Source organism: Cimex lectularius, unplaced genomic scaffold (assembly GCF_000648675.2).
Source record: "Cimex lectularius strain Harlan isolate CLEC.00 unplaced genomic scaffold, Clec_2.1 scaffold71, whole genome shotgun sequence".
NCBI lineage: Eukaryota > Metazoa > Arthropoda > Insecta > Hemiptera > Cimicidae > Cimex > Cimex lectularius.
In genome coordinates, this window is record NW_019392655.1 from 462147 (window position 1) to 474306 (window position 12160).

Below are 12160 nucleotides of genomic sequence, written 5' to 3' on the forward strand. Positions count from 1 at the left end.
CGAGTTGGCGAACTCATGTTGAACCGGCACACGAGCACTACTGGGTCTGTCTTCACTCGCGGGTTTTGAAAAACAGTTTTTCACTGAAGATGGCATAATGCCGAAACGCGTTTGAATAACTCAAACAAATAAACCCACGAGTGAAGACAGACCCAGTAGTGCCCGTGTGCTGGTTCAACATAAATTAATTATCAATTTGATATTATTTTTAACAATTAATTAAGGTTTTTAGTTGAGATTAAAAAAAAAGTCAATGGCACGAGTGGGATTCGAACCCACGATCTTCGGCTAGATAGGCCACTGCTCTACCACTTGAGCTATCGTGACCTCGATCCACTCGGACAATAACTTCCCATCTCAACCCCACCTTTTTTTTAATTTTCCCTCTTTTTTGCCATTTTTCAAATGTCATGTAATCAGATTGGATTCTCGACGACAAATGAAATGGCCACGGAGAGCTTTAGTGAAGTATACATTTTAATTCATTAAATTCACTAATTAATTAATTGTATTGTGTCGTGTCAAGTGGACCACGAAATTAGTGAATTTAATGATTTAAAATGAAGTATACTTCACTAAAGCTCTCCGTGGCCATTTCATTTGTCATCGAGAATCCAATCTGATTACATGACATTTGAAAAATGGCAAAAAAGAGGGAAAATTAAAAAAAAGGTGGGGTTGAGATGGGAAGTTGGTATCCAAGTGGATCGAGGTCTCGATAGCTCAAGTGGTAGAGCAGCGGCGTATCTAGCCGAAGGTCGTGGGTTCCAATCCCGCTCGTGCCATTGACTTTTTTATCTCAACTAAAAACCTTAATTAATTGTAATATATTAATTGGTCAAGCGGACCACGAAATTAGTGAATTTAATTATTTTTAACATTTTGTTCACAATTTTCAGATGGATGGGTACAAGAATTAATACAAAAAACACAGGATCGTTTTCGTTCCAAAACGCATTCTTTTACCTACAGTGGCCAGATGATAAATCGCTTTCGAACGATCCTTTTGAAAGCAGTTTGACGACTTTAAGGAAGACTCGGAGAAGACTCAAACTCCATCCTCACAAGCAGCGTTCAAAATACATCTGCAGACCGGAGCATGTAATAGAAGCGGGAAACCACTTCGTCTGGGAATTCATACCCGGACATGGGACGGTAAACGTACCGTCGGACGCCGCTATCCTCAACCATTACAGAGTATGTGAATTTGGAGGTGACGATTGTGTTAAATCCGTATCGGTTGTTGACAGAACAGCGTTTAGATACAAAGAAAAATTAGTCAAAAGAGTCAGAGAGAAGTGGTCGCAGCTACGCCAAGAGTGTGCTTTGTCGAGTATAGAAGACGCTCAGGTCAAGAAGAGAATTGTTAAAAAATTAGATGTCAATGTTGAGAAATTTAGGTAACAAGAAAAGAAAGTATTATACATTGATCTCAACAGGCTGAAACTGTCCCTAAAATAACCACAGATGTATCCACTCTACGAGCATGTCCCTTATTTTTTAATTTTACCGACTAGTATTTGTTATTTTTAAACAAAGATATAAATTATTTTCTGTGATAATTCAAATTGTGTATTTTGATTTTTTTCTTTTTTAGTAACGGTTATTACACAGACATGTGATATTTCTGAAATTCACGAAATACATTGTGAAACTTTGTTTTCATACTCTATTAAGTGCGAATTAAGGTCCTCAAAACAAAATAACTGACTTTTCCTTGACTTTCTGATAATTTCTGAATAACATTTAATATCAACTGATTTGAACAGCATCTTTAATCAAATTTCTGATTGCTAATAAATAATTAAAGGAAAATATTGTTTGAAGGATGAGCAACAAATGACCATTTGATGATTTTATGTTCGAAAGCTGAACTTTTACTGTATGGATATTTGACTATAAATAGGACTGTAATATTTCCAATAATTATCCGACCCAAATGATATAAACAATTTAATTGCTGATCTAGCAAAAGTGTAAGTTACTAGAGATAAATGCTTGTAAGTTTATATGTAGCACATCTGTGGCAATGAGGAGCAATCGCTCATGATTATGCAAACAGGTCACATGAGCGACCATGCTCCTGCTCCTGATGCTCCTTCTAGGTTTTTTTATGCATCAGTACGAGTGGAAAGTTCTTCCATTGTTCTCCAGTGTTCTGCTCACTTGCTACTTAGCGACATAGAAAATTTTATTTTTGGTTCCATTCAAATAGTCAATTATTATAAGATAAAGGGTTAGGGATAAAAGGAGTTTGCCTCTTTATGACCAGTTGTCAATTGTGCAGTCTTCATTATTGTCCTATCATTGTTGACGGTAGTGATCTATTGGCTCTGGATAGAAAATGGATCAATGAAGACATGGTTATGAGGATACTCGGCATGGATGAGGCAGAAAAAATGGCTAAAAGGAATACTTCACATAAATGGAAGGAAAGATCTGACACGTGCAGGAGATGGTCAGATTGGTTCGGGTCACCAATTCTTGATCTGAGGAGATACGGAGAGGTCCACTACTCATCAACTCCTGATAGGTCTTGTACCTCAGCAAGATGGCGAAGATGGAAGACCCGTGTATTTTTGGTGGGATGACGCTCACCAAATATTTTTTTAAATGTGAATGGGCACCAGAATGCCTTGAACTGGATACAGTCATAGGGCAGATGATGCCAGAGAATACCGTTAGGTCTTGCAATGGCTGGATGAGGTTGGCCATTTTCATCTGCTTGACCATCATCTGAGGTCTGGCAACAGAAGATGAATTGGGAGGTGGCTTATAAGAGTTGGTAAGCACTGTGGTACCAATAGTGGTTTCAGGATGGGAAAATTGCCAGTTATGGGTTGGTGCAAGTGCCACTCACCTAGAGGGGGGTCCTGATCAAACTTCAGCTTTTTCCCCTCTTGGCAAAAAATAAAAATAAAATTATTGTCTAGAGCTCTTCATTAAGCTTAAGTAATCTTTTTATAATTAAGGTTTTCAGTTGAGATAAAAATGTAATAATAATATAAAAATCATTTGTCGCTGAGAATCAAATTGATTATACGACATTTGAAAAATGGCAAAAAGGAGGGAAAATTCAAACGGTGTGGTTGAGATGGGAGGTCGGTGTCCGAGTGGATTGAGGTCACGATAACTCAAGTGGTAGAGCAGCGGCGTATCAAGCGAAAGATCGTGGGTTCGAATCCCGCTCATGCCATTGACTTTTTTATCTCAACTGAAAACCTTAATTTATTGTAAAATATTAATTGGTCAAGCAGACCATGAAACTAGTGAATTTAATTTTTTTATGTAAGGTTTTGGTTGAAATAAAAAAGTGTCACGAGTGGGATTCGAACCCATGACACTTTGTTTTGTTATCAGATCCTAAAGCTTTTGTAAGGACTTCTGAATGTTTGCAAGCCTTTTTATTCTCTCAAAAGTATGAATCTCATCATGCATAGTGTTTCTTCTTATTTAGTCTATTCATGCGGGAGTAAAGTAACCACAATACTTTTAATTATTTTTAATAACTGAATAATAAAATACATCAGGACTTCAGATACAAGCATATACAGCACTACTTCTATATGTCTTGTCTTTCTTTTGTTCTCCTTTTTAACTTTTTTTGTCGCTAGGGGCATCGTCACATCTTCTTGACTCACCACCTACATACATATGCATCAAGAGGTAGTGTCCAGTCAGCAGTCCTACTATGATTCTAGTCCTCATCCTAGATAAAAAAAAAAGAGGAAAATAATTCCTGTCACAACCGTTAGGTGTTGACGATAGTTTTGGCTTCTCCCCCAGATTTCCCTGTCAGCTAAGCAGTAAAAAGTGATAGTTTAGCTATTTGGTTATGCTGTTGTTATATGCTCTACGTCATTAGGATCTTTAGCCTTTAACCTTGTAAATTCAGCGTTATGCAACAGTTGTGCATGATAGACTTTTCAATACTTCACTGAGTTCAGCAATAATCGCTTGTTTATCTTGAAGATTTAATGCCATTAGCTTGTGCTCCTAAAAAAAAGCCTTGAACTTACCACACCATAAAAATGGCGGTAAACTTTCATTGAACAGAATCTCACGACTGAAAATTTTTGTTCAGTCTCTGGGGGTCAAACCTCTTGACAACTTTGCAAACTATTACCAATTAAAAAGCCATGGGCTCTACCAGGATTCAAACCCTGAAATGCTAGCGTGGCAGATAAGTCGGACGCCTTAACCTCTCAGCCACTACGGTCCCTTTGTCCTAGGTTATATTTGTAATGATTGAATCATACGATTATTATTATACAGTATGCATTGATGTCCTGGAAGTGGGCATGAGAAGTAGTACAACAGGCAATGTAAACACTCATTCCCTCAGTATATGGCAGCATAAGGAGCAATGGCTGAATATAAGCGAGTAAAACTTTTAATAAACCTGTGAAACGTAGTGATTTAAGATGCTGTTTAAAGATAACAATTTTAAATTGGTATATTTGGCCTTTTTACAAAATTAATATTAATTATAACCTAGTTTGACTGAGGATCTTAGAAAATGCTCGTACGCTAATTTTCTTTTATATAACAAATTTATATTTTGGCAAATAAATTACCAATTTTATCGTTTCGAAGGAGAAATTCTTGGTATAGAAATTATTATCGAAGCGACAGTGTATTTTTGGGTTTCAATTTGTTAAGTAGTTATATCATAAAAGACTATTGTAAATGCCTAGTTTATTTTCATTTATCTAATCATTTTGTACTTTATAGCCCACATGAAGAGTGAAAGAACAATTACAAAAAAAAAATCAAAACTAATGCTGTTTTCAATGTATACCTCATCATTTTATACAGCTAAATTCGAGATAAAAGCTAATTCGTTCATCTGTTAAAACTATATGCATTCAAAGACGAAAACTGAACACTTATATTTATTTTTTTATTTTACATAACTAGGTACAGTGATTAATAGTCGATTATTTAATTAGCTGTATTTATTATTATTATTTTTAATTTTTATGGAATGGCTGTTGAGTAGATAAATTAGTGTCACGAATGGAACTTGAACCCATGACCTGGTCTACCATCTGCGATAATCTACAGCAGTTGGCCTCTATTAGTCTAAATCGAAGAGAAAGTGGATTGAGATGAACACCGGCTAGAGACGATTGTTTTATTGATCTTACTGCACCATCAATGGCTTCCTTGATAGAGGTCAACTCCAACCAGTCTGTAATGTAAGGTGAGCTCAAAAATAATCATCAGAAGGCTTCGTAAGAATAGCCTAGTCTCTTGACGTCCCACATTGGGTGCTCTATTCTAGAGAGGCATCGATTAGAAAAACGACTATTCGCAAATCAGTATCCCGCTTGGACACTTAACAATGAGATGTGGAGAACGTTTTGCTTTGTATGTCAGCTTTTCAAAGACCTTTTCAAACAGGGGTGGAATCAACGTGCTTGTACTGAACTGATTATCATACAGAATGAATCTTTGACTGCACTAAGGTATACTGAGCAAGTTCTGGAAGCTGTGATTGCATTCGCTCCACATTTAGCTCGAGTTGTCACCCATTACTTGGAAGATGTAGCGATTATGACAATGAATTGGCCGGCACTTTCTCTTGACCTGAATCCCAATGAAAAGTTATCGCAGCTTAGTTCATGGAAGAGACAGATCATCGTTTGCCGCCTCCGACTAGCATAGTACACCCTCGAACCGCTGAAGAATACAATTCTGTTTCACAAGACTTGCTTATTTAATCAATAACCCTCTGCAAGGCTATTGGTTGAGATAAAAATAAATAATTAATTGAATTATTTATTAATTTTTATCTCAACTGATACCATACATAGAGATTAATTAACTGAAATAAGTTATTTGGTCAATAGACCATGAAATTTAATGGATTAGAAAGTAAAATGAAGTATATCTTCACTAAGCTCTCCGTGGCCGGTTCATTTGTTGGCGAGAATGGAATAGATTTCAACATTTGAAAATTGGAAAAAAGGAGGGAAATTTTGAAAAGGTGGGTTGAGATAGGAAGTTGGTGTCCAAGTGGATCGTAGTCATGGTGGTTCAAGTGGTCAAGCAGCGGCGTATTTAGCTGAAGGTCGTGGGTTCGAATCCCGCTCGTGACACTGACTTTTTTATCTCAACCAATACCTTACATAAAGATTAATTAATTGAAATCAGTTATTTGGTCAATCGGACCACGAAATCTAATGTATTTAATAAAAATAGTAAACTACTAAATAAAAGTCTAGTTATTTGTCTTTGAGTGTTTATCAACAAGGATAGAATGGAATGGTCAGAATAGTTCTACAATGTAAGGAGAGTCAGCAGTGACGATTTACATCTGCAAACATTTGAGTTTCATCAATTAAATTAATCATTTCTTGAACCCTTGAAAATGAAACAAGATGTGCCAGTTGCGAAGATCATTTTTTGACGATATCCTGTAAATTAGTAAATTTTTCAAGTTCTTCCATATTGGAAAGTAGTGTTGCCAGTTCCTATTCAGACCATTTACAATTCACCCAGCCTCCGGGTACCTGGGGCTCAGTGGAATTTTTTTTCCTGTGGCAGCTTTGTCTCCAAAAATAAAATAATCAGCACCACACTGTTTTTTGCATTTCCTTTTTGGGAAACAGTGAACCCTCGGGGTGAAATAACAAAAAAGTATATATAAACACAGGAAAATAAAATGTCCTCTGTATTGTGAATAAAATGGAAAACAAAAAAGAAATAAAACAAGTTCTCTTCTATAATTTAAAAAAAAAATGCATAAAAGAAAAGTTCCCTGTTGTTTTCCTTCTCGTTCCAGAGCAGTTCTTCCCTCGCACATACAAACTCTCCACTCTACGATGATGAGAAAATAAAGTACCAAAATCACGATAAAGTCCTTTTTACCCTTTCTTCTGACTTATCCGACCTATTCAAGCTTGAGCTTAGCATCTCCTCACTGGCAGGGCTCCTCACTGATGTCACCGCTGAGCCCTGGCTCAGCCTCCTTTGGCTTCCAATCCGCCCGCACATCTTTGGCCTTGCTCAACCCCTCATCTCTTCTGGCTGAGTCTGGTCACCCCAGTGCCAAAAAAAAAATGTCTTCCCATTTTCCACTTGTAACAGTAGCCATGAATGTTTTTATTAATTTCAATTAATTATTCTTTTTATGTAAGGCCTTGGTTGAGATGAAAAAGCTAGTGTCAAGAGCGGGATTCGAACCCACATCCTTTGGCTAAATCCGCTGCAGCTCTAACCACTTGAGCTATTGTGACTTAACTCCTCCCGGACACCAACTCTACATCTCAACCTACAACCGTTTGAATTTTCCATCTTTTTGCCATTTTTCAAATGTTGTGTAATCAGCGATTTATGAAGTGGCCAGGGGGAGCTGTTAGTGAAGTTGTGCTTTTTAACTTATTAAATATTAATCCATTTTATGTTTAGTGGTCTAATTGACCAAATAACTTATTTTAATTAATTATTCTTTTTATGTAGGTCTTGGTTGAGATGAAAAAGCTAGTGTCACAAGCGGGATTCAAACCCACAGGGAGTTGGTGTCTATGTGGATCAAAGTCACGACAGCTCAAGTGGTTAGAGCAGCAGCCTATTAAGCCGAAGGTCGTGTGTTCGAATCCCACTCGTGACACTGACTTTTTTATCTCAACCAAGATTACATAAAAAGAATAATTAATTGAAATAAGTAATTTGGTCAAAATTAGACCACTAAACATAAAATGGGTTTTTATTAATATTTACCAATTTTTAATTACATATATATAAATTACATATATATTAAATACATATATATATCTAAAGTATATTTCAAATTCCTGGAATGATTGACAAAAAAAATGGTAGAACTCAACTAGTAATTTTTATTATTTACAAAAAAACCATAAGTAGATTAAAAATTATCCTGTCTATCCTTTTTCTTAAGTGAATGCATTCTTTTTTTCATCAACCTTTCTTGGTTCGCTTTCTCTTTACTAAAAGAATAATAATAATATTATTATTATTATCTACAATATTCAAATATTCATAGAGATATACCGTTTTCTCAGCACTTCGAGAGTTTCTTGTGTGATGGCTGGCTTTGTGACCAAGGCGGAGTGAATCAACCTTCGTAAAATCATCATGGCATCCGCTTGGTTGTAAATTTGAGATCTAGTTTTGTCCGAACGTACTACGAGGTAACCATCTTTGTTAATCTTATTTTTTAGCTGAAAAATAAATAAATAGTGGTGAAAGGCATTCTCATAATTGTTGAAATAACATGCGCACATTTTCCAATATCCTTTTCTTGACATCGTCGCTGAGCCACTCTGCGGATTCGACATGAAAGCGAACGTCCACTTTTGTATTGACCGTGTTTACATGTTGACCACCAGGACCCGAACTCCTGCTGTACGTAATATCAACTTTATCTGTAATCAGTTTTCTAATTGAAAAAACAAACTGAAAGATAATAATTAAAATTAGCTACTCACCAACAGGTATAAATCCTGAGAAAGCAGAACCATTATCAGGTATCTAAAAAAATATAGATTACATTCAAAACTGGACATTAATGGTTTTATTACCAAAATTACAAAATTGTCGATACAAAAGGAAAAAAAATCATACAATAAATAATATAATTTTTTGCTCTATGGTGTGATGAACCGGTAGTTGGGTCATCTCTGATCATCACCTTGCCGTTTTAGCCTGTCAGATGTGTTTCAGCATTTCTCACCATCATCAGTAAATTGTACATGTCTATTAACCAAACAAGAGAATGGCTAGACCAGGATGATCAGAAATGGCCAAAATTCATGGAGAATCTAAGTATGAAGTTAGGTAAAAAATAAATGGCCTTTCTTATAAAATGCTTTAATTTGATGATTGAAAATTGAATTATTGTCAGTAATTGGACTCAGCCTGGTTATTCATGTTCAAAATAAAACTTCAAAAGTTATAATCATGCAATTTTGTTATGTCTCCTGATAGACAAAAGAAACAAAGATGACCAAAATGATTGAAATGTCCCAACTACAAGCACACCTTGAAAAGAACTGTCAGAAAATTTGAACATGTAGCTTGGTCATTTTTGATCATTTTGGACTTCCTATTCATAGTTTTTTTCGATCTGCCATCTTAAATGTGTATGCAGTATAATTCTAATATATGTTACACAGGGTGAGTCATTTTTTGACGCACCATTGGAAAATCAACATTGGGTGCGTTTAAATCTGACTCGAGGCTTATTTCCTTTGATTAATACGTTAATAAAAGAAAGTGAGTCAATTTTCGATGCACCATTGGAAAATCAACGTGGGTGCTTTTAAATCTGACTCAAGGCCTATTTCTTTTAATTTTAACATTAAAAAAAGGAAGTGAGTCAATTTTCGGTGCACCATAGGAAAATCAACGTTGGTGCGTCTAATTATGACTCGGCACATTTTATTTTGTTAGTCTCGTACCAAAAAATAGGCGAGTCACTTTTCAACGCACCATTCATTACAAATTAGTTTTAGTAGGTTGGAATGAAAATAAACAAAACCAATATTATTAAAACATTATTCAAAGACAATGTAAAAATTTAAAAAAATTCTTCCCAAATTAATTTGATTAAGGTTTAAGAGTATTTTTTTCCGGTAAAGTAAAAAAATTAAATAAATGTAACAATCTCCTTTGTTAGCAAACCAAAAATGTTCAAAATCATTATAATAATTGTTCGAACAGGCCTCCATTTGCTGCAACACAGTCGATCGTAAAATGATGATCGGACGAAAAAAATACTCTTAAACTCACTAATTTCATGGTTCGCTTGACCAATTAATATATTACAATTAATTAAAGTTTTTAGTTGAGATAAAAAATGGCAAAAAGGAGAGAAAATTCAAGATGTGGGGTTGAGATGGGAAGCTAGTGTCCGAGTGGATCGAGGTCACGATAGTTCAAGTGGTAGAGTAGCGGTATATCTAGCCGAAGTTCATGGGGTCGAATCCCGCTCGTGCCATTGACTTTTTTTATCTCGACTAAAAACCTTAATTAATTTTACTAAAACCCATAACCTGGTCGTTGCTAATCAATTTTACTGAAACTCCTGTATGGTCTGACATACCTAAATAATCTGAAGCGACCAAGCTATACATGAATCGGCAGACCTCAACAAGAAATCTAAGATGTCACCGTGTTTCTTTTACTCCATTCTGTTAATTTTTTATGCCAGTTATTGGATTTCGCTTCACTTCGTTTTAAAGTTTTGTGGTTGAGACAAGTTTAATGAATATAAAGTAAATAACTAACAAAGTTATTAGAATTAGAAGTATTGACTATTGACCATAGTGGATCAAGTTATGGTTTTGAAGAAAAAAGCAAATTCAGTAGTTACTTCCTAGCTTTCGACCTATTTTAAGGTCATCATGGCAAAACAATCTTAAATCTGCCTACAGTTTGACATATTTAAGGCATGTTGGCAATGTTAGGACTGAGTCGGTCTTCAAGGAAATTTTAGACATTTGCCTCACCCTGCTTATATATTTCATCAGCTACAACAATTTTTAAGCTTAATCATTTCTGATCGTTATTGCTGTGGTGTGTCAGACTTGTGTCTCTTCTCCATCTTCACAGGTCGATTTGATACTTGCCTCACCCTGCTTATAACCTACATCAACTATTGCCTGTGATCATTTGTCTGCCTGACTGGCCATTTTTGCCTGTCAGTCAGGCTTGTAGCGTCTCATACATCTCAGGTCAGTTTTGACACTTGCTTCACCCTGCTTATAACCCACAACTATTGTCTGTGAACAATCTTAACTACACCTTGTGCTTATCGAAAACTGGTGCAAAAAGTAGAGGACAAGACCGAATGAAGAAAAATGTACTCAATGTATTCACATTGAGAAAACAGTTTTGTACATCAACAAAGAGATACAGACTTCCATTCAAGTTAAATACTTAGGCATGTACCTAGACAGCAGGCTGACATGGAATCCCCATACAAGACTTAAGAGACTACAACAGAAGACTTGGACAACTACGAAGACTTCTAGGACTAAAATCTGCCTTGACTGTCAAAACTAAACTAATATTATGCAACACTTTACTGCGACCACTTTGGACATAGTGGAACTGTGGGGTTCTGCCGTCCAACATCCAGCACATCCCATCTTCCAATTAAAAGCCCGCAGACAAATCGTCAAAGCTCCTTATTACGATGTTAGGAGTTGGATCTTCAGGAGGTCAAACTCGCAACATTGTATGCTGCAGGTCGATAACCTCAACTTTGCTCCTTATTACGTAACTAGCCTCACTATCCACAATGACCTCAACATTCCTTTTGTCAACGAACTGATCCATTCCAAAAGTTTAAAACCAATCTCTCAACCCATGCTAACTACTCTCTACACATTCCCATCCCTTAATCGAAGATAGCCTCGTGACCTCTTTGCCCCTCGCATTGAGTGCCAACATTGGCTGGTTTCTCATGGCATGTGTACTCCGGGAGCAGCGCTAGCATTAGTGTTATTGTTGTGACTGTGTGAAAAAAATATTTTGTTATCATATTTGTAAAATGTACGAAGATGAATATGGTATAAATAAAATGGTTTTTTTTTTTTTAATGTTACAGATTGACATATTTGATGACTATTCCTTGGCAATGTTACATCTGAGTCTTCAAGAAAATTTGTGATTGTATACAAAAAACAAATATGTCAACCTGTAGGTTGTTTCGTCCTGATGATGACCTTAAAATAGATCTAAAGCTTGGCAGTAATAAATGAATTTGCTATTTCTTTCAAGATCAAACCTTGATCCAGTGTTCAAAAGTTATTAGACTGCAAAACTTTTCATATTAAATGACTAGTAATTACTTTATTAAAACATGATCTTTTATAAAATATGTGTTGGTAAAATGTGCCATTCCGGGCATTCCTCACCGACACAGGGGTCGTAAAGTTGAGAGAACTTTTTGGATACAAGTTGCTGAGTGAGATGTTGCTTTTATAGAGGGACAAGTTCCTCGTGTTGGGCAGTGCGGTGAGAAGAGGCCGGAGTCTGTAAGCAGCCATCGTCCACTTCGCGAAGTTCCAAGCCGCAGAACAACTTAGACGAAAAGCCCAAACTTCGCGAACGATTGATAAACAAGACGCAGAAGTTGCCTTTCGTTGAGCCTACACTCTGCGATAATACGATTATGGTCAGG

At 36.1% G+C, this 12160-nt stretch overlaps 2 protein-coding genes across 4 annotated transcripts in view; one reads left to right on the top strand and one right to left on the bottom strand.

The window, feature by feature from the left end:
- Positions 1-3025, top strand: part of LOC106668281 — a 31055-nt gene extending 28030 nt beyond the window's left edge. For all 3 annotated transcript variants that reach the window (XM_024224622.1, XM_014396887.2, XM_014396888.2), the window contains one exon: positions 900-3025. In XM_024224622.1, coding sequence (XP_024080390.1) covers positions 900-1404 — 505 coding nt within the window. In that variant the 3' untranslated portion in view covers positions 1405-3025. The remainder of the gene's footprint in view (positions 1-899) is intronic.
- A 4802-nt stretch (positions 3026-7827) lies between these two features.
- Positions 7828-12160, bottom strand: LOC106668221 (peptidyl-tRNA hydrolase ICT1, mitochondrial). Its single transcript, XM_014396752.2, has 5 exons — positions 11895-12160; positions 8460-8502; positions 8254-8396; positions 8023-8192; positions 7828-7958 (listed from the first exon to the last, which is right to left on the bottom strand). Exons 1-5 carry the CDS (start codon positions 12024-12026, stop codon positions 7877-7879), a joined length of 570 nt encoding a protein of 189 aa, XP_014252238.1. The 5' UTR covers positions 12027-12160; the 3' UTR covers positions 7828-7876.

Coding starts and splice junctions, on each gene's coding strand:
- LOC106668221 (XM_014396752.2), bottom strand. CDS start 12,026: ATGGCTGCTTACAGACTCCGGCCTCTTCTCACCGCACTGCCCAACACG. Junction 8,503..11,894: donor ACTTTACGACCCCTGTGTCG/GTGAGGAATGCC, acceptor ATATTTTTTTAG/ATACCTGATAATGGTTCTGC. Junction 8,397..8,459: donor CTCAGGATTTATACCTGTTG/GTGAGTAGCTAA, acceptor AACTGATTACAG/ATAAAGTTGATATTACGTAC.